General features: G+C 37.6%; 1 protein-coding gene across 7 annotated transcripts in view; it reads left to right on the top strand.

Moving 5' to 3' along the window:
- The window catches only part of RGS17 (regulator of G protein signaling 17), a 96226-nt gene that overhangs the window by 64759 nt on the left and 8050 nt on the right, over positions 1-23417 (top strand). For 2 of the 7 annotated variants that reach the window (XR_004810575.2, XR_007412741.1), the window contains exons 2-5: positions 690-789; positions 14785-14874; positions 16964-17198; positions 22499-22633. Coding sequence is in view for 5 of the 7 variants with exons in the window: in XM_049113774.1 (XP_048969731.1) it covers positions 690-789; positions 14785-14874; positions 16964-17198 (425 nt within the window). In the remaining 2 variants the exon portion in view is untranslated. Of the gene's footprint in view, positions 1-685; positions 790-14784; positions 14875-16963; positions 17199-22498; positions 22634-23417 lie in introns of all 7 variants that reach the window. The other 5 variants (XM_049113774.1, XM_025422579.3, XM_049113772.1 and 2 more) reach the window with 3 other exon arrangements.

Genomic DNA, 23417 nt, shown 5'->3' with positions numbered 1-23417 from the left:
AGCCAATCTGTTCTCTGTTCCTTTCAAGGAAACACTTCTGTCTTCAGATCAGTCTACTTCTCTTTTCTCCCCACAGCCTTACATTTCAAGGGGAGAAAACAAGGGAATGTGGTTTAGAGCATGTTAGTTGTTGTAACATGAATGAATCACGGAGGTCTGAGTTTTGGCCACAATATAAACCCTGTATAAACTTACAAGTCCTTCTATATGTGGGACTATGCTTAGTACTGACCAGAAGGAAAGAGGATTTTGTCAAGACCACTTGTCTAAAAGTTCAAGGCTGCCACTATGAAAACTTAATATTCCTTTTATGTCTGGATTCATACAGAGGTAATTAACCCTCTTCCCTTTTCTTGATGAGAAAGAAGTCTTTGAAAGTTGTGGGCTCTCCACCAAACTGCCATCTCTAGGACAGTAGAGGGCAGTGAGGCCCCTGCCACACAATGCACTGTAGATGGCACACTGTGTGCCATCTCAAAGTAGAAACTGCTTTGGGCTCCTGAAAGCAAAGTGCCTCAAGAAGGAAATGGAAAGTAGAGCCTTCAAAATTTATGTCTATTTCCAAATTGTCCCATGAGCTCTCTCCTAACATCAGAGGTTATGTTAAAATGTTTTTCAAAGAAATCTTTAGGTGCTAATCCATCCCTTTTTTGATTTCTTGTTTTCCTGGTTGTGTCCTATCAAGCAAGACAGATTTCCATGGTCAACCATGAAAAATCAGAACTCAAGAGACATCAGCTCTCATCTCTCCAGAATGGTCCTATTGACTTCTTATGCCGTGTGGTGGAGGTGAGGGGATGACTCCAGGGGGGTCTGGGGCTGGGATCTGCAGCCCTGGGCTCTCTGCTTCTAGTTTCCAAAGGAATGGCTCTGTCTAGCTATTTTACATATTAGACTTAGGTATAAGCTTTTTTTTTTTTTTTTTTAAAGATTATTTGAGAGAGAGGGTAGGGGAAGAGCAGAGGGAGAGGGAGAGACTGTCTTAAGCAGACTCCACATGGAGCCCAACACGGGGCTGGATCTCACGACCCTGAGATCACTACCTGAGCCAAACCCAAAAGTTGGACACTTAACCGACTGCACTACTCAGGCACGCCATGCTTTTGGCTGGAAGAAAAAATGGCCTTGTTAGAAAATGATGTCTGGAAAATGCTGTGTCTGATGTTCCAAATAAGGAAACTGAAGCTTGCCTACCTTCAAGAAGCTCATTAGTGACAGAAGTGAAACTAAAATGCAAGTCTCTTAATATCCAGTCCATTGTTCTGTCCACTTGAAGATGACACTTCCAAACTTTTCATTTCCAGGTTTGATATGAACCATTTCCAAAGCTTCTTAGTTTTCAGATTGAATTAACAGTCTCATACACCACTGTTAACAAGATTTGGCCCACTGCATTGGATATTCTTCATTCTCCTCAGGAGAAGTTGTCCCACCACAACTGAAATTAGCCCTGTGGAAAGCTAAAATTCATTCTCTCCCTTTTAGATACATGACTTCGCAGAATTCCTAGACCATGGGATAGATCTAAGTAAACATTAAACACTTCATAAACATGCTTTTGGCTGCCCCTCCCTCTATTCTTAACAAGTACCCCAGTTTCTGAATTCAAAACAGGGCAAAAATCATGTCCTATTTTATCCTCTGATGCTGTCACATTTTAGCTGTGTGCCATGAAAATAATACAATACATGCTTCAAAAGCCAAAGATTATTTTTCAAAAGAAAAAACAAAATACGCATCTGCTCCATGGTGAGGAAACCATCCCCTGGAAATAAATCTGCTAACACATGCAAGGTGAATCATTTCATCTGAGGCTCCAGTGATAAACACTGTACCTGTCCTACTCAGAGACCTGATTCATCTCACATGGGAGCGTAAGTTATGTGCCTTAGGCTGCCGAAGTACTCCATCATCATAAGTATCACTTACAAACAGTTCTACAGTTTTGAAACTCATCTCACCATGGCATAGGTGAATTTCCTCAAAAGTTTCTGTGACTTGCATAAACCTAAAACTCGCACAATCAAAAGCCATCTACTAAAACAAACCCTAGTTTCCCACACCATATCCACAAAATCAAAAAGTGGACATTAGGACCATGGACCTTCTTTACAATTTATTGAATTTATTGAATGCCTACTATTGCCTGATATAGTTGTACTTCATTGGCTTTCACTATATTTTCCCTGCCTCTACATAGACAGAGAATAAATTCTCAATAAGCCGTTGAATCCAGAGCGGTCACCCTCTAGAAAGCTTGGTATTCAAACTGTCTCTGCCAAGTCTGTGTTATGTATGACCAGAGTGCTATCTATTGGAAACTGCAAGAATTAGAATGCCTTGATCCTTTTCCATTGAAGGCATGCCATTGATACTCTTTTTGACTCTGTGTTTACTGTGAAGGTTTTTGAGTATCACGTGGCAGTGTTTAGATCATCAATGGAAAGATGTATGTGTATAAAACAGAATAATGTATGAAAATGTTATGCCCAGTCTCATTTAGAAAATAGAAAGAGTGAGCCAGAGAAGGGCTGGAAAAAGAAAATTAAATTAATTCAAGTCAGAAGGAGGCAAGGGGCAGCTTAGAAGGAAAGGTAGCTCACAGCCAGCTGGTTTGGTGAGGAACCATGAAAGTGTCCTGCTGGCTGCTGGGGATACCGAGGGTATGATTCCCCTGAGTGGAGAGTCAGAAAGAGAGTCTGGTATGAGGAACCTGGTAAGGAATCACAAAGCTATAAGAGGATATGGAGAAGAAGAAAAGGGGAAAGTCAGATGCCCTAAGCCTCACAGAATGTGGAAGAGGACTGCCAGCCCCCACCTTGCCCTGAGGGGATTGTGGGAGGAGCTGCCTGAGAGAGGCACTGCCAACAGAGAGCTGGGTGCCAGGTAGGGCCAGAGCAGGAACATGGGCTACAGAAGGCTGAGAACACAGAAGCATGTTTGACGTGGAATGGGAGTTCCAAAGAAATGAGGAGTATCCTCACAGTGGGAGAGAGAGGAGCCTCGCTCTAGCAAAGAAGCCCAGAGGCTGATACAAAATATACTGTAGGTATAGTGGTTGGAAGTACACTCTAGAACAGGGCCCTGCACAGGCATGTGAATTGGCCCAGGTGCCCCAGTTGACTTGAAGTCACTTCTGGGTCAGGATCACGAGCAGCTCTCTAATCTGCTGACTCACTGTATGTGGTAATGTGGTGAGGGCCACCTGGGTCTGGATGGGCCAGGATGTGGCAGATGTTTAAGATGACCTTGGCATTGGGCTGGTGCTGTTCATACCCATCGCCATGCCTCCCTCTGCCCTGAACAAAGCTGAACACATGAAGGGCCAGTTTGACTGCCCACCTCACCCTACTGGTTTTCATACTAGTGATTCTCCTGTTTAACATCTGTTTTTGTTTTTTGGGGTTAATACCTTTAAAATTTACTATGTGGATTTAATAGTTGAATTCATAAAAGTTCATAGTGGTCAATTGGTACTGAACATTTCTGTAAACATATACTAAAGTTACTTTAAAGTAAAATAAATTGACATAACATATTATTTGGCACATAGTAGATGTTTAATACTAAGGCGTTAAATGAATGACTGAATTTGGATTTTCTATTTGAGTCTGCTTTATAAAATATGAAAATTTGTGTCACAAAAAAACATTTTAAAAAATAACAAGCAGGGATCCCTGGGTGGCGCAGCGGTACCTGCCTTTGGCCCAGGGCGCGATCCTGGAGACCCGGGATCGAATCCAACGTCGGGCTCCCTACATGGAGCCTGCTTCTCCCTCTGCCTGTGTCTCTGCCTCTCTGTCTCTCTCTGTGTGACTATCATGAATAAATAAATAAAATCTTAAAAAAAAAAAATAACAAGCATATCTCTGAGGCCTTTGTATAATTATGTGGCAAGTGATGCTGATTAGGCAGCACCAGATTTCTTATGCATCATCTTCCTTCATTCTCCTTCGGACTCCTGCATGTGTGTATGTTAGCACTGATAGTAGTAGGATACTGGTAGCACTAGTTGTAATTAGTAGTAGAGAGGGGCAGGGGTTCTGGGAAAGAGCACTAAAATCTCTTTACTATTACTAGGATATAAAGTCAAAATAGAACAAAATAGAAGGTTGAAGAGATAGGTAGTTGACAAGCAATAAATACCTTTAGTGCCCTATTAAGGAGTCAGGACTTCATACTGTTTTGGATAGAAGTGACTGAAAAGTATTAAGCAAAGAAGGAGACAAAGTCCATTGTCTGTTTTAAGTATATCCTTCTGGAGGCAGTGGAAAGTATGTGAGAGGACAAGACAAAAAACAAGGGGAGTATCAGGAGATTTTCTAACAGCTTTTGTGAGAGACGTTGGGGTCCCAAATAAAAAGATGATAAAAGGAATGGAGAGGTGATCAATTCAAGAGACATTGGCTCTGCTACCAACAGTTTGCACTAGAGAAAGGGGAGGGGAGTATAACTCTACATTGCTTGCCCCTGTGGCTGGGCTGATGGCTGGGCTGGTGGCCCCATCACATGGGAGGACGCTGGAGTTGGAGGGTTGTATAGGGCAGGACAGGTGGTGAGCTGGACTTGCTCTGCTTAAGGCACCCAGGAGTTAGCTGTGGAATGATGATGTGAGCTAAGGATGGACACCTCAGGAAATTCCAACCTTGAAAGAGAAAGCAGTGGAAGTGCTGCATACATGGAATGCCGAGAAGGGACAATCTGAGGGTAACACAAAAGAAGGCAATGACTGATGGTGCCAGTACCTAGTACACCAGGGAGGCCTAGCATGATGAGAATCATAGAATGTCTTGTCACCTGCCCAGCTGGAAGCTTCTCAGTTGAGCTCTGTGAGAATCAAGCTTCTCTTCAAAGTGCACAAAGAGGGGGCACCTGAGTAGCACAGTGGGTTGGGCATCTGACTCTTGGTTTCAGCTCAGGTTGTGGTCTCAGGGTCATGAGATCAAGCCCCACATCAGGCTCCATGCTCAGTGCAGAGTCTGCTTGGGATTCCCTCTCCCTCTGCCCCTCCCATCAAAGTAAATAAATAAATCTTTTTTAAAAAAAGTGCACAAGGAGGTAGAATTTAGAGAGAGAACTGCTGACGGAGGAAACCATGAGTGCACCCCTCTTCAAAGGCTGTGAGGTACGCTGATCTCAGGTGGAGGTTCAATCTGAGGAAAGCAGGAACTCCCTTCTTGACTTAAAGCAAAATTATTCACTTTCTAAAACATTAAATTCAGCTCTTTCATATCCAGGTCAAATTCATTAACTCTCTGGATAATATTTAAGAACTTCCCCTCTAGCCTCCCCAAGTCAATAATAAAACCAAGCATATGACATTTTTGCTACCCCTACCCAATCTACAAAATGTTGTAGTAGTTACATCTGATTGAAATAAGTATTAATTCTTTATTCCCCCCCCTCATTAAAACTTTATTATTTCTTTTAGGCCTGGCTCAGTTTTTTCATGGTCTAGGCACAACAGACCAATATATTAAAATAAGCCTATTTTAGGACTTCACTTGGGAATTACCTGTTCCTTGTCAGATACAACAATAAAATCCACTTCTTCTATATATGAAGTTTAGTATATAAGTCTGCTTAATTGGGTTGTAGAAATATTGTAATTTCCAAGGCTATAAATTTTGTATCTTTGTATCAGATGTCAATATACTATGTATCAGTGTTCATCTGGGACTGTGGGTTCCTAAGTAGAAAGCAAATTTCTGCCCTTGCTAATTTTTCTATAAAGCAACATAGATTATTTAAAAATACAGGACCATTTTAATCAACTAATTCCATAAATAATAGAATAATGATTCCACGTGTTTTATTCTAAACAGATGTCATTTTGCCCCATTTAAAGACTATACAAATTTTAACACATCTTCCTCATCTGAAGCCTACTTACAAGAGGTAGCACAGGGAAGGGAAGAAACAGCAATGCTGGAACAAGGCCTGAATGTGTCCTTGTTCTATGACATACAACTGTGAAACGTTTGGCCAGTGACTTCATCTTTCTGAGCTTCAGTTTCCTCATCTGTAAGATGTAATTAATAACATACATAAGTCAGTGAGTGTAGGTTTCAGTATGGTCTAGGGGTCTCCTAAATAATCCTTTATTTATTTTTTTAAGATTTTACTTATTCGGGATCCCTGGTTTGGCGCCTGCCTTTGGCCCAGGGCGCGATCCTGGAGACCCGGGATTGAATCCCACGTCGGGCTCCCGGTGCATGGAGCCTGCTTCTCCATCTGCCTGTGTCTCTGCCTCTCTCTCTCTCTCTCTCTGTGACTATCATAAAAAAAAAAAAAAAAAGATTTTACTTATTCATTCATGAGAGAGAGAGAGAGAGAGAGAGAGAGAGGCAGGCAGAGACATAGGCAGAGGGAGAAGCAGATTCCTCACAGGAAGCCTGATGGGGGACTCAATCTCAGGACCCCGGGATCACACCCTGAGCCAAAGGCAGATGCTCAACTGCTAAGCCACCCAGGTGCTCCTGAGTCATTTTTACTGATAGGTATTACTTCTGCCCTGTCCCTATCCCCCCACAAGTCTCAAGCTGAGAAGAAATTACTAGATTTTGTAGGGTTTGACCACTGTGTGCTTAGCGTGTTCTAGTCACATGTTATCAGTGAAGGTAACAGAGCCTGTTCCTGCATTCTCTATCCCTGGCCCTTTCTCCCCAGCCGTTACATTCACCAGGACAGGTACAACTCAGCATTCCTAGAGCATGTGACACACAGCCATAGGATTCCCAGAGAGCTATATGTTCCTTGTATCCTGGGCCTGAATTTCCCCACAGATCAGGATTATTGCTTTCAGTCATCTTTGTTCTCAAGGAAGCTTCCTCCTTCATCCCATACATATTCACACACATAGTAACTAGAACAAAGCAGGCAAGGAATGCATGGAGGGATGGAGACGTGACTCTGCCAGCTGTCAGATGCTTTTCTGAGTATCAACCGCTAGAATTCTCTTTCACTCTGCTTTGGATGACAGGCACACAAGTTACCTAAAACCAGGCACTAAACTCCAACTTAACTGATGCATTTAAAGACTTAGACTACTACATGCCATTTTAAACACAGTGTCTACTAACCAAATAGAAGTCCATTTGGCCTTTTCACATCCAAGATATTTGCTTTCCCACAAAAGCATCAACTAACTTAATTATGGCTTACAGGAAAAATTACAGTGGGTTAAAAGATTAGAGCTTAAAATAGGATTTCAATCAACCTGAGAACTGAAATAGATTCTGATGATGGGCATGTATTATATAAAGTACATCTAAATATTCAGTCCTGTACTTCTTTAATTTTAAGGGGTGGGGGGAAGAAACCTTGTTCGTTAAAAAATAAAAAAAAATAAAATAAATAAAAAATAAAAAAAAAAAAATAATTTTAAAAAATAAAAAAATAAAAAAGAAACCTTGTTTGTGCCAAATAAAAAACTTCGGTTATTTAACTAAAAATAAGCTTTACATAATGGATCCAGATTTTAACTATGTAATAACTTGTCAGCAGTTGGCATCCTAAATAAAATTGATGTGTCAATGAACCTAAAATACATGATGTGGAGTTTGAAATAAAAATGCAATACTAATGGAAAAAGGGAATTTTTGAAACCCATCTTTTTAAACACAAGCATGTATAGAGGGATTATTAGCAAAGAGAGAAAGGATGAATAAAGAAATTTGTCTTCAGCTTCCATGCATCAAAAAAAGACATAATTACTTACATATAACCCAAACTGGAATGAAAATCGTTTGGAAATCTATTCTCACAATGGCTCTTTTCAAGAATTGCCAATAAAAATTTCTTGTCTGTTGCTAGATAGAAACCTTGCCAAATTAATTTATCTTAAGAACATGTGACTTAAGTTCCATACTACCCCAGCAAGAGACAATAGAGTTTCAATCAACTTACTGGAAAGAGTAACAATAGGGGCACCTGGGTGGCTCAATGGTTGAGCATCAGCCTTTGGCTTAAGTCCTGATCCCAGGGTCCTGGGAGCCCTGCATTGGGCTCCCCGCAGAGAGCCTGCTTCTCCCTCTGCCTATGTCTCTGCCTCCATCTCTGTGTCTCTCATGAATAAATAAAATCTTAAAAAAAAAAAAGGAAAGGGTAAAGGGTAAATATAATGTTAATAGGATTATGCCTGCCTTTTTTTTTTTTTTTTTTTAAGTATTCTGAATTAAATGACTCGGGGCTGGGGGCTATCCAGAACATTTTCTAAATACTAAAAGGAAAAAAAAAACAACAAAAAAAAAACAAAAAACAAAACAAAACAAAAAAAATAAATAAATACTAAAAGGAAAAATTGGTGCAGTTATGTGCACCTCCTGAGATTAAACATATCCCCTTCGAGTTTGATTATTTTACTCACAGAAAAACTGAATGACTCTCCTCCAGTTCCTTAGAAAGATATAATTATCAAAACTCCACATGTAGAAGAATATTTTTCCAAATAAGGGTAATTACTCCCAGAAACTTTTTCAGTTTTTTTATTCAAATTTGATTAAAAATTATATTTATAAAGGCAACACAGCCATCTAGTGGACATATTTTTAACAGCAGATTATTTTATTTTGGAGAAGTTTATTAAATAAAAACTTAAGCCAAATAAAATACTTGTTTTATGACACGATTCTGTTTCACATATGATTATTATACGTGGTTACAAAAGGAAGAATATTTACGAGGCAGTGTTTTTACTTTTTTGGGACAAGTATTGTATAACATTTCCAGATACAAATTTCTAGCTACCATTTCCATCCCCACATACCCCATTCAAAACCAAGCTGTTTCATCAAAACGTATACATAAAACTGATGAGGCTGAAGTCAGAGGTTTCACTATGGCTGATTCATATATGTGAGAAATTGTGGATGGCATATGGTTACTGGCCCACCTTCTGGTGCCTTTTCCATTTTCTTTTCTAAGCAACACATTAATGCCATTTTCCTTTCTACATTTCCTTCTGCTGAAAGTTATTCTGCTGATGGGAGCAACTTGTACTCCGAGGAGGCTCTTTGCCGGAGCAACACCTGATCTGCAGTCATGACCAGCATCTCCTCTTCTCTTCCTCATCTAGGCTTCCCTGTCAAAACCCTCTGTAACAGCTCCTTCTTGGTCATCTCAAATTCCAGGGAGGAAATTGAGAAATTGCTTCTTGGCACTATCTACTGTATATTTAGCCCTCTGGGCTGTAACTCCTTTAGCCTGATAGCCGTGGGACAATGCCAAGAGAGGAGGCATTTGTACTCAGTCAACCAGTTTATCTTAAAGATTTTCCCCTTCCAGACATCTAAGAGCGATCAATCTGGGGCACCTGGGTGACTCAGTGGTTGAGCATCTGCCTTTGGCTCGGTCGTGATCCCAGGGTCCTGGGATCAAGTCCTGCATCGGCTTCCCCACAGGGAGCCTGCTTCTCCCTCTGCCTGTGTCTCTGCCTCTCTTTCTGTGTCTCTCATGAATAAATAAGAGCTTTATAAATAAATAAATAAATAAATAAATACATAAATAAATACATAAATAAATACATAAATAAATACATAAATAAATAAATAAAAGCAGTTAATCTCTGTAAATAACTAAAAAGGTAAAAATACTACAATTAATTCTTTTATATAAAGAGAAGTGGCATTGAATCATGAAGATGAACAGGAGACCAGAAATCAGAAGATGAGAGTTCAAGGCCAGCCCTGAAGTGTTGTAGTTGTGGGGATGGTGTAAATCAAACTCGGGGACTGCTTCCTCTGAAATAAAGTGGGAATGATGAATAACAACTTCCCTCCTTACCTTACAGGATTGTTGTGAGGAAGTAGTAGTAAGGTAATGTATAAGAAAGTGTTTACTTACAATAATGGCAGAGCGTAAGGCTTTTATTTCCTCACGGTGAAATTAAAAGGTCTTTAATAAACCTGGAATTGTCATTTTAATATGAGATTCATTTGCCCTTATATTTGATTAAGCATGTGCAATAATTTGCCTCTTTGTCTCAAGTTTTTGGTTTTTGCTTTACAACTGTGTGTATAGTGGATCTTAACATTATCCCCATTATGAGTGGAGGAAAATAAAGCATGGAAAGCTAAAGTCATTATAAAGGTATATTTTACATTTGGAGAGCACCTTGTTGTTTTCTTGGCCCATTACATAACACACCTCACTGCCTATTCTCATTTATTGCTCCCACCCTGAAACATCTGATCTGCCCATTTTGACCTACATTCATATCATGGCTTTTTACAACTCTTGAGCCTCTTACATGTGACATCCCCTCTCTGCTTGGAATTCCCTTTGTCCTGGTCTCCATCTTAAACACCTGTTCTTTGTTCAGCTCAGTTTAATCATTACCTCCTCTGCGAAGCCTCCTCAAGTCTTTCATGCAAATGCATAGACACTCCAACTACCTAAGAAACACTATATGCACACCACTATTTTAGCTCTCATTGAGTGCTGTGTGATTATTTACTTGTCAGAGCTTTTCAGTTTCAGAGGCTGTCATACTCATCTTGAATTCCATCCCAGGCTACATTGCATGAACCAGGTGTCTCATACATATTTATAAATTGTTGTTGACTCCTAAATAAAGCGGTAGTATTATTTTATCATGGTATTTTCACTGAGAAAAACAAAAATGAAAGATTTAAAGAATAACCTACCAGTTCTTTTTCAGAGCCTGAAGGATGTTGATTCCATTTTTGCACTGGAAAATTTGAGGTAGAAGCTATTAAATAAAAAAAGAAAAACTGATCTACTGTGAGAATTTTAAGATATTGAATAGTATCTGTCTTTACCAATGACAGTGAATCTTTCTCCAGCCTTGAAGTCATAGAATTAAGTTCAAGCATCATATGAATTCTTAAGTTGAGGTTTTGTATAAAAATATGTGGTTTTGTGATCGGCCTCTATCCTAGAGTTCCAATAGCTACTGTAAAGTTTTCATCTTATTGACAACTATTTCAAGGGCTCTCCCTAAGAATTAGTTGTTTTTCCTACAAAAGTAGACTGTTTTCTAAAATAGGCCCTACACACATTCATGATAATGAATCAGTAGGTAAGCTCTGCAACAAGCAGCAGGTAATGTTTACCCACCCCACTAGCCTGACTCCCCTGTAAACAAACCAACAATTCACCCCTAAACAAAGAAGGCAGATTTCCTTATTTTCTGAAATGTACCAAATGTATTTCTCCCTTCTCAAAGTTGCCACTCTAGAAGATTTCTAATGGAATTTTAAATGCTTATTTTAATATACTTAGCCTAGATTATTGGCACTGTCTTCTATAAAATACTTAAGCTTTGATCAAGACTCCTACAGTGAGCATTGTACATGCATTCTCTTTATAGCTTTAGTTGTTTAAAAAGCAGAATTGTTGGTTAAGAATGTTGTAAACAGGGACGGCTGGGTGGCTCAGCGGTTGAGTGTCTGCCTTTGGCTCAGGGCGTGATCCCAGATCTTGGGATCCAGTCCCACATCTGGCTCCCTGCATGGAGCCTGCTTCTCCCTCTGCCTGTGTCTCTGTCTCTCTCTCTGTGTCTCTCATGAATAAACAAATAAAATCTTTAAAAAAAAAATGTTGTAAACATTGTAAAAGTGAAAAAAAACCATATTTCCACCCGACCCCCTCATAACTGTTAAACTTGATTTACTTCTAAAGCTTTTCTCAAGCACATGAGTAGATCCATCATCTATCTATACTGATCTATCAGTGTGTATGTGTACTTATCTAGAGCAAATATTTCCTGTCATTTATTACCTTAAAAAAAAAGCTCCACTATATTACTTAGAGCAAAACCAAGTGAAACTGAGGACAGACATTTATCATTTCTAAGACATGGTTGGCAAACAGTCTAGTACCAACTCCTTTATCATTTTATCCATTTTTCTTCATCTTAAAGTGGCATTATCAGTGGTTCTTGATCATTGGAACTCTGAAACCAATTTTTTAAGAATAGTAGTAAAGGAAAGTTAATTAAAAGAATGCTTGACAATTGCTGAAAGTCAGTTTCTTTCTACAGGGCAGTGTTGTATCCGATATTAGATCAAGAAATGGAGCAGTGAACAGTTAGCAGTTATTGAATATCCATCATAAGCAGTTTTGGTACAAATGTGTGTCCATATTTTACCATCTGTAGAAATGAAAGATATAAACACAACCCAATATTTCATGATGATCACTCTAATATGGTGGCATTTGAGATGTTTGTAAATATCACAGAAACAGATCTAAGAGCCAGAATTCCTGTTCAGAAACTTGTGAATCATGCATGTGGATCCCAGATTTGTTACTCTACAGCAAAGACGCAATGGAGAACAAATTTTTTATTTTTATTTTTTTATTTTTATTTTTTTGAGAACAAATTTTTTAAATAAGATGTTGCATAAAGTGAAGTACAGCTGCATTTGCATGGCATACTCTGTGGGACACTGTGGAAATGTAACAGAAATACATTCTCAAGGAGGTTATTATTTAATCAGTGAAACCAGGCTCATTTTCTGGCCTTTTTATGGTATTTTACTATGTGCGTGCACATATGCACATACAAGCTCAGTAAAGCTTGGCAGGATAAGTATTAATTTCCTATTTCAATATGATCTTTCCAGAATTTACAAAAATGCTGCATATTTTATATACTTTGGCATCATGAATTTCTCCCAGGAAATTTCACAGGATATTGTTACTAGTGTATTCCTACCTCCTCCCACCCACTTTCCCATAGTTACTAGAAATACATCAACTTCCAGAGAAGCACTCCTACTCAGAGGTACTTTGAGAAGTTAATGGATCTTCTCACCTCCCTGACCTAAGCGTGTTGCCACATTGAGGGCTAAGTGTTCTAGATTACATCAAGTGCAGACACATTCAGTCTCCACATGCAGAGACATAAACAACTATGCTGCTCTCTCTCTCTGAATCCCACCTCACAGTTTTCCCCCTTCCCCACACTGAAGGCTCTGAGTATTGATTATAAGCCTGGACCTGCTGCTTGATTATAAGCTGCTTCTCTGCTGAACACTAGTCAGTTTGCTGGGTGTTTAAGTAACAATCAGCTTCCCAGAATCCTTTTAGCCACACCACCTTTGCAATTCCCATTGAGTTCTCTTTTATCCGGGTAGTCTACTTTTCCCAAGTAGATTTTCCTATCTAGTCTCTTTCAGTTGCAGATTGGCCCCTCTTCCTTTGATTCTTCCCTTTGCAACATTCTCTCTTTCCTTCCTCTTGCCTATGAGAATGAAAGAATGGATTAATATTTGAGTGCCTGAGTGGCTCAGTTAAGCGTCCAACTCTTGGTTTTGGCTCAGGTCATGATATCATGAGTTGTGAGATCAAGTCCTGCATTGAGCTCCACACTCAGCTTGGAATCTGCTTGAGGATTCTCTCCCTCTGCCCTTCCCCCCATTCACGTGCACATGCACACACTGTCTGAAATAAATCTTAAAAAAATTGAATTAATGAGACGATGTCTCCACTTCATTGCCGAACTTCTCAAATTAACAATGATTTGCTGGAATCCTCATCCCACTAGCCCCCTTCTTTCCACCACAACCATATTTAGTGCCCCTTTTATTCATTCACACAAGTAGTATATTGCCTCGACGCCTATCAGAGAGCATAATTTTTAACGTGTACTCAATAAAGAGTACAGAGTTGTGTGATAGAATGGGATTCAAATTACAACCGTACAACATATTTAGTGTCCAATGTTGGGCCAACCTACTAGACATCTCTGTGGCTCTGTTTGCTCATCTATAAAATGGGCACAATAAAAGGGACAGCGCCTGGCACATAATAGGCACTAGGAAATAATAGTTTCCATTTCCCCTCATTGAATAAATGAATGTCCAACAAGTGAAAGGCATGTTATCTGAACTTTTTGTCTCTGACCGGCTCCCATGAAGCTTCAGGGCTTTTAGAAAGAGGGATCAGTTTGCTAATTGCTATTCAGTAGCTCAAATTGAGTCATCCCAATACCGTTTCACAGTATTGCCCATAACCTCCCTCATTATGTCTCGTTTACATCTGGAACCTTGAGTGTTCCACCCTATAGTGCTGCTCAGCAGCAGTTTTCCTGAATCGGACAATTTGTGTTCTGGGTTACTAAAGCAGAACTAAAATCCTGCAGAATTTTAAAATTTACATTCTAGAGACACAGAGACCCCTCTGACCAATGCTCCTACCCATACCCTCACAGTGGCTGGCCTGCCCCTCTCAAGACATTAACAACTGACTAAACGGGAGGGAAGGACAATGACAAAGTCAAATATAAATCCAGTAGTTCGAACTTGAGTGGATGGAGGATTGATGGTATCCAGGACAGAACACCTAGGATGCAGAAAATGATGATGTGAATTGAGCAAATTTTGTTTTAGATTCTGAAACATTTTATCTTCTTAGCTATTAGTGGGGGAAAATAAATAGAAAACAGTGAATGGAACTAACCAAAAGTCAAAATGACATTACTCCAGAGAGTAACAATGATGTTGTATATCAAATATTAAAGCATATAATTGTGTATCTTGGGAGATCTTAAGTAATTCAAATTATGTAAGGATGAAGACAGAACGTATAACAGTACCCATTTTTGAGATTATTTACTTCATTATTTTGCTAAATAATTATTTTCATTTAATTAATATAGGCTTCCCCATTTAAAAATGGCATCACTCTTTGTGTACTTTATATATTCTCACATAGTTAAGAATAAAATTCTTCTATGAAATAGTTTCTGCCATTTTTTTTCTTTTCTTTAAATATTGGTTTTCCCTAGACACAATAAAGTATTATACTACCTTGCAGCCTCACTGTTAGGAATGAAGAAAGAGGGGAAAATGCAGGAAGACCCACACATACCACAAAAATGGAGAGTATCCAAGTCCTAGAGGAATGGTAAGTGTGTTTTACCTTGTACTTGTGTCCTGTATTTGTACACCATTTACATCTACTCCATGCTCAAGTATCTCGTGTCCTGGTACCCCTCAAGATGGTCTTGTGAAATGAATGTATTCTCAGTCTGGGAGATCTTATTTTGTGATGGCAACTGCTTTTCATCAGTTTTTCTATTAACTGTGTTCAGCTATCAGCTAAAACACTGCCTGAATTTATCTTTCTCTTTTAAAAAGGAATTAATGTTAAAATGAATTAGCCCCCGATTGTCCTAATTCTTCTCTTTTCCATGAATATTTTTTCTGCATTTTGCTGTTTATCAGAGTCTAAAATACACACAAAAAGATACATAATTACCAAAGTTGGTCAGAAAGGGCACTCAGCTAGTCCCTCTTCCATTTTCCATCAGAACAGACTCTAATCAAGTATTTTCTCCAAAATGAAAATCAACTTCTCATTGTAATATCTATAGAACAAAATTAAAATACAAGTAGATTACTTGTATAATTATAGGTACTTTGTTTTTCTGCTTCCTATGAAAAAATCTTAATGTTGGTGCTTCATGGTAATTTTTCCATCTTAAAATTTTTTAAATGAATGAGGAAGTTCAGATATTTTGGAATAGTAACATCTATTTAAAATGCTTAGTCAAAAAATAAAAAATAAAATACAAATATTTCTTTCACCAAGTGTATTTCAGGTTGGAAAATTATTTCTTTTCCTTTTTTAAAATGTTTTTATTTAAATTCCATTTAACATACAGCATAGCATTAATTTTAGGTGTACAATACAGTGATTCGACACTTTCATATATCACCCAGTGCTCACCACAAAAAGTGTACTCCTTAACCCCCATCACCTAGTCCCATTTCCCCACCCACCTCCCTTCTGGTGATCATTAGTTTGTTCTCTAGAGATAAGAGTCTTGTTTCTTGGTTTGCCTCTCTTTCTCCTTTGTTAATTTTTATTGCTTATTAAATTCCATATAGAAGTGAAATCATATGGTGTTTCTCTGACTTATTTCACTTAGCATAATACCCTCTAATTCCATCCAATGTCATTGCTGAGTAATACTCCATTTGTGTTTGTGTGTGTGTGATTTATATATATAAATCATATTTTCCTTATTCATTCATTACTTTTTTCCCATAATTTGGCTATTGTAGATATGCCATTAATATTGGGGTGCATGTATCCCTTTGAATTAGTATTTTTGTATTATTTGGATAAACACCTACTTGTGTAATTGCTGGATCACAGGGTAGTTCTACTTTTAACTTTGAGGAGGTTGGAAAATTCTTAAATAAACCAATGGACAGGAAAGGAAGATCAGGACCAATTTACTGTGAGAATCTCCAAGCTTCTCTTTTCCGTGTCTTTGATGTATAAGCAAAGGGAGTAATAACTGGTGCTTTCTGCATGAACATAGTCACTGAAAATTTGAATATAAAGATCTAGAAAGTCCTCAGTGTCATTATAAAGGCCCTGCGATTTTTAAATCTCATACGCCATTCATGTGTAATACTTCATTCATAATATTCAAATATAGTAATGCTAGAGCCTAGGAAAATATGTAACAAGTACACACAATGTATTTATATTTCAGATCTAGTGACAAATGAAAAAGTAGCTATCAGAGAAGACAAGGGAATGTGTACCTTATAGCTTTAACAGTAAAATCTACATCAAAAAATAGAAATAAATGCATAAATATACATCAGATGCAAACAAAAAAATGCAGTTTGCCTTTCAAATTAATGCATAGGCTGTCTTTGTCAATTTGCAATACATTAAGGTCTGAACATTTCCAGGCTTCGTTACAAATTTGAGATAACCATGTGCATAGTGTACATAGCCCCTTGCTATTTGAATGCTTTGCTCTGTAACACACATTTGGGCCAAAATGAATTTTTCTTATTACCCAGAAATAACTAAGCCTCGTCCTGACACTTGCCAGATCTGGCCAAAGTAATGGGCAGTGGCCACTAGATGGCAGCAAGTAAATAGCCGTTTCTATCTTTTCTCCCCTACCTGGACTAAGAATTTTTAGGTCCAAGTTGCCTTTGATTATGGCCCAATTCTGTCTTTGCAGTCAAAATCCTACTTCAGATGAAGTCTTGTCCTGGTCTCAAAATTTTGACAAGATGATGAAGGCCCCAGCAGGAAGAAACCTTTTCAGAGAGTTTCTCCGAACAGAATACAGTGAAGAGAACCTACTTTTCTGGCTTGCTTGTGAAGACTTAAAGAAAGAGCAGAACAAAAAAGTCATTGAAGAAAAGGCCAGAATGATCTATGAAGATTACATTTCTATACTATCACCAAAAGAGGTAAAAATCTGGAAAATATTAATGTGGGCTTCCTAAGACCAAGGGTGAATCCAAAGGGACTTCTGTCTACATTGGGTAATGCATGGGGCTCTGTGGAGAGGCTAGAAGCCTTCCCTAGATAGATAAGTGAGATTTTATTTCGAGAATCTACCTGAACATAGGTTTGAAGGCTAGGTTTCTGCATGCTTTGATCATTTATCTCTTGCTGAATTGTGTGGTAGGCTATTTGCTTTTCAGAACATTACAAAGCCTGTTAAGTATAATTTGGTGAATACAGTGACTCACCCTAAAGTGGACAAGAAGAATTCCTGTGGGGCAGTGTTTCTCAAAGTGTGGTCCCAGATCGCCTGTGTGAGAATCACCTGGAGTGTTTGTTTAACAAGCACATCCTTGAGGCCTACCTAGGACTTCCGAATCTGAATTTTTGGAAATAGAGCCCAGGAATCTGGACTTTTAACAAGCTTTCCAGGTGTATTACTAGTTTGAAAACCTCTGTAACAGGAGGTTTAAAAAAAAAAAATGCTTCCCATGTTTGTTGATGCTTATGATATTTTTTATAGAACTGAAGAATGGGCCTTTATGAGCCATTACTATTTTAGGGGAAAGATGGATAATAACAATTTTATTTATTCATTCATTCATTTATTCATTCCAATTATCCTGTTATTCAAAGTGTGCTCTATTTTTGCCATTGCCGAAATGTACCTAATAAATAAGGAACATTTCAAGCAACCAAATTAACACTTTTCCATTAACTTAAAAAATTTTTTTTGATCCTGAGAAATGCTCCAGCTGCCAGAGTTAAAAGCAATTGATGAGGGAGGAATTAGTTGTGTAGCCAGGCCTCTGGAGTGCTGAATGACAGAGCTCCAGACATGCTTTAAAGCATTGGAATTTAGAGGTTCTTGAATCCTTCCGTTCTCCATACCACCCTCTTTTTATCTTTTCTGTTTCTGCACATTTAACATCCTGACCTGCTACCTTCTGCTCCACACTCCTCTTCTGTGTGTGCAGACATTTATAGTTCTCTAGAAATAGGCTGTGCTCACTGGTGCCTCATTCAATCAGGGATGTGGCCCCAATAACTGCCTTATACTCCTCACTTTGCAATCTGTAAAATGAATCCATGTCTACTTTAGCAATCTCTATGTTTGGAAGGCTATATAAACTATTTCACTTCTAATGAGGTATATCTAATTAAGCTTTAAAAATTTTGTTAAGTAATAATTACTATTGGCATTCCAGACTACTCCAGTAGTACTGTCTCTACAAAATGAAAAACCTGGAATTGGATACACAAAGATTGTTTTATTTTTTATTCCCCTCATTAATATAGAAAAAGTATTCATAGCCTCAATGCATTTATTACTGACGCCACTTTGTGGTTCTAACATCAGAAATACATTCTTCAGGTTTGTAGACTATCTGGAACCTGAGCATCTAACCAATTCTACCTGGATTTTATTAGCATATAAATTTCAGTAGTCACCCTTCAAATTTTGTTTTCTGACACTGGAGAAAATACATGTCACATGAAGACAGCCCTGCCTATATAGTACTAAGAACACTGAACCAATCATTCAAGTGCATGGGATACTGGTTCTGGCTCTGCTTCAACCTGATTGTGTGGCCTGGGATAAATTAGTTCACTTCTCTAATTTGTTAGTCAATTTGTTTACAAAAATAAAGATAAAAAGGGAAACAAAGAATAGTAAACCAATCCAGAATGATAGTGGTAAGGCTCCTGTGCTACTTAGTGCATTCTCTCCACCAAGTGACATGGCTAATCAGTCATGGTTCTCACTGCTATTCCCAGAATTAACCTGAGAATTTCTTTCAACACAATATTCAAAGCAGCCTCTACGAACTAATTGGAGTTGGGACCCATTTCCCGTTTGGGGCCAATCTGGCCTTTCTACCTCTGAAACTCTATTGTTCCTACTTATTCAGAATATTTTTAAACATGAATATTTGAATCATTTATAAAAATAATGTCTAATTAACTAAAAATTGTCATGGATTCCATCTTTTTTTTTTTTTATGGATTCCATTCTTAACTAGAACCTCATCTTTCTTCCCTAGACTCTTGTTTTATCTTAATTTGACTGAGTTATCATGCTCCTCTTGGCTAAACACAGAGAAAGCCTACATTCTTGAAATTATTTATATAGAGAGAACTTATTTTCTTCATGAAGCAAGTGTGCTTGAAATTACATTTCATTATTTGAAGAGCATGTTTTAGGCATTTTTAATAATTTGAGCATTACGTTATAAAATAGATGTTTGTAATCAGGAGACAATATAACTTCCATTTCTTGGTATAGCGTACATTTCAAGAGGGAAGGGGCCAAATTTGGAATTAAAAAAACAACTAGAAACAAAGAATAGCATTTTTTCAAAAGTAAATTTTATATGTGATGTTCTCAAAGAGAAAATGGGGGTAGTAAAGAGGAATTTAAGATTAATAGTAATCTTGTTGCAAATAGCAGATACTGATGGCAGCTTATATTTGTTAAATATTGAAAGGATAAACCCAGCAAAATAAACAACTTTTTACTAATAAAAAGTCCATTTGGGGTTACTGGCTCAGTTGGTAGAGCATGCAATGCTTGAACTAAGTTTGAGCCCCATGTTGGGTTGTAAAGATTATTTTAAAAATAAAGTCTCAAAAAAAACTATTAAAAGCCATTACCTACTATAAACAGGATTGATCTATTGAATGAATAAATAATTATGAATCTTGCAACAAATGTAAGACATAAGTGAAGAAAACTGTGTTCAGTTTCCTGCAAATCTCTTTAGTGATGGCATTGTCCTTATCACTGTACTTCCTTATCATTGTTCATTGCTGGCATTGTCCTAATCCAGCCTACTACGACTTACCATCCTTATGACACTAAGCAACTCACTTTAGTGCTCTCTAGCCTCAGCCTCATTTTGTAGAATGGCATAGAAAAAGTTCAAAAACTCATTAAGTCTCTCACTTTCAGGCTCTTTCCCATGGTGATTTGATTAGTAGTAGGAGTCGTTTGCTTCTTCTGATTTCATTCTGAATTTTCAAGTTGCTATCTGGGAGGAAAAAAAAAAACAGTAAACCTATCTAAATTCCAAAATTATCTAAAAATAATGTGTATGTGATAGACATGCAGATTCTGTGTGTGCAAGTATGTGCCTCTCCAAGCAAAATTATGTGAATTTAGCAGTTTCAATGATTTAAATTAGTTTTTCTAAACAAGACTCATTTGACTGTATTCTCCTGGATTCATTTCTTTATGCATGCATATGATCATTCAAAAAATATTTGACTGTTTCCTATGAGCCAGATACTGGCTTAGATGCTGGGAATATGTTGATGAACAAGAAAAACACTGGCCAATCTTTTACAGAGCTTACATTCTGGGAAGACAGAAATCATGTCATAAGCAAGTAACTAAAAATTGTGATAAACATGAAAGGGGGTGGAGGTCAAGGGTGTTTACAATAGGGGTCGTTAGGTAGGGTCACTCTGAGAAGGCAAAATTCAAGTTGATAGAAAGTTTTGAAGACAGTGTGCTTGATCAAAAAGGTGTCATGAAACTTAAGGTTAATTATTATCATTAATAGCACTTTTGGGCTTAAACTCTGTTATTGACAAAATGGTTTCACATATATTATTACAATATAAGTCTCACAAGAATCCTTTAGCCACTAAGACAGAGGGCACCATTTTATAGCAAAGGAAATGAATGGATTCTCAGAGGTGAAACAACTGCTTTAGGACAACAGAACTATATCTGAAAGAGAGAACACAGCCCAAGGTCTTCTGATTCCAAATGCGATGCCCTTACAACTGTAATATGTTGACTGGTAAGCCCATTGCCTTGTAATTTCTTCAAGAAACTTCTATAGATTTCTATAAACCCATTCTTAGAGCTTGAGACAAAAAGAAATAGCAATCATAACTATATGCCTGAACTGTCTCTCAGGCAGGCAAGAGAAACATTTGAGCCCTACCAGGAATATATTTGCTGCACTTTATCCTACCAGTGATCTTTGTTCCAAGAGATAAATTCCAATAGTCTTATTTGCAATTTATAACTATTTTCAGTAGAAAATAATCAACACAAAGTAATAGGACTAAAAGTCATATTTATACACAAATTTATACACATGGTATAAATTTGTTAAAACTGATGGGAGAATCAGATATTCTTTATAAAACATCATGAGAAAACTAAATTTAGTTAAAAAGAACATCTCCAGTGCAGAAGCTGTCATTGGTAAAATTTAATATGAACTTATAAAGGGAAAAAAATCAGAATTTTACTTCAAAAAGAATCCTAAATAAAGCAACTTCGATAAAATTAAAAATAAAATGGAAAAATGGAGGAAAAAACATAATCACGATATCTAAAGAATTGTTTAAGGAATTAATCTGATTAATTTTAGGAGGGTTTCCACAAGGGAAAAAGACTTCCATTGAAAATTCATCATTTTCAGTAAAATTCTGCCCCAAATATCCACAAAGTCAAGATTTCCATTGCATCTTGATGGATAGAACAGAAATGCAGGGTCAAATGTAGTGTGCAACCTCTGGCAATGTTCACCTATTTCAATGTTTTCCTCTACTGGGTAGGAAATGTAACAAGATGAAGCAGGTGTATCACTCAGTTTGAGCCAGGTTTTCCCAAGCCACACTAGCAAGAATTCCGTCTTAATCCCCTCCACACCACCTCCACCTTTGTTGAACCTTCAGCAATCATGGCATTTTCCTCCCAACTAGTTTGTGAAGTTGCTGGTGGATATTTGTATGTTTACAAGTCACTTGCTTTTCTTCTTCCCTGGTCTCCTGCTCCCTGTGTGACTGAATGCTTCCAAGTCCCTGAAGTCTATCACAAAGTCATATGAAACTCTTAAACTTCACTTGCCACCTCTCCAACACAGCCTCTGTTTCCAGCACTGCTACAACTGCTGGGTGAATGCTGCCCAATCCGTAAGAGCTGTCTGGTGCCCCATCCCACAGGAGTACTTCTTTTTTTTTAAATGCTGTGACTGCTGCATTGTATCCTCTCTTCCCCTACCTAGATGTGTTTATGAGGACTGTGTACTACCAGTATTCCCATTGCCCAATGGTAGGTCTTGTCTTGTGCTTCTCAACTTTCTCTTCCCTTAGGAGGAGTTATTTATGGGAAACTTCTTTGTCCCTTAAGCCTTGGACCTCAGATTAGATGGGATTATGAGCCATCTGGTTGTGCTTGAATCCAATGATGACTATGGCTCAGGCCCATACTGGGATCCACCCCCACTAATTTGTATTATAGATGTTCCACAATCTGAAGCACAAAGATGCCACCAGATGAAATTATAGATTATTATACCTGTGGGGTTTATCCTTGTTATTTGACCTCTCTACACTTCTTTTGACTGACAGCCTTTCCAAACAAGCAGATATTAAGGTAAATATTTTATGTTTTAAATAGAAATCACAAATGAGTTTTTGTTACAGGTTACTAAATGTTGGATGGTATTACTTTCTCTATGATCTTCCACCTCTGTTTTTAATTTGCAAAAAGTAAAATTATACAATGAGGACTCAAGACATTTAATAATTCAAGGTATTTTATTTCTGTCTCCAGGTAACTAATATGGTTCTAGCTACAAACAATTATACTATATTTAATTATGCTGTTATTTAAGAAATAAATGATTTTCTTTCTTTATTGCTAATGTAACATTTCCTCCTCCATTGAAACAAAAAATTTTCAAGTGTGAAAGTAAGAGCAAAAACATCTACAAAAAGTTTAATGTATTTGGTAAGATGAAATCTTACCAAATAACACCACTTGTCAGTATAAAATTGGCTTAAACTCCAGTGTCAAAATATTCCTGTTGAGTAGAGAGATAAACAATATTTTTAAATAAAAAGCTTAGAAAAAAAAAAAAAAGCTTAGAAAAAAATTCTGTATTTTTTAAATTATTTTGTACTTGATGATGACCTCAAATGGCAGTAACACAGAATAAAACCTAAATGATCCATTTCTGGTACTTTTTTTTTTTTAAGAATTCCTTTAAGACAATATGTAGTTCAGCCAAGAGACTTTTAATTTTTTCTGTAATTTTTTCTGTAATGTTGGTCTAGCTAAGCCACAGAAATTTAGTCTGGATCACTATCTCCCTCCCATAGCAACCATCTCTGGGGTGTAGCAATCAAACCAATGGAATAGGGATCACAGAGCTCAA

The sequence above is a fragment of the Canis lupus genome, chromosome 1 (assembly GCF_003254725.2).
Source record: "Canis lupus dingo isolate Sandy chromosome 1, ASM325472v2, whole genome shotgun sequence".
In the NCBI taxonomy this organism is placed as follows: Eukaryota; Metazoa; Chordata; class Mammalia; order Carnivora; family Canidae; genus Canis; species Canis lupus.
Note: the sequence above shows the minus strand (reverse complement) of the source record. Positions and strands in the feature narration are given on the sequence as shown.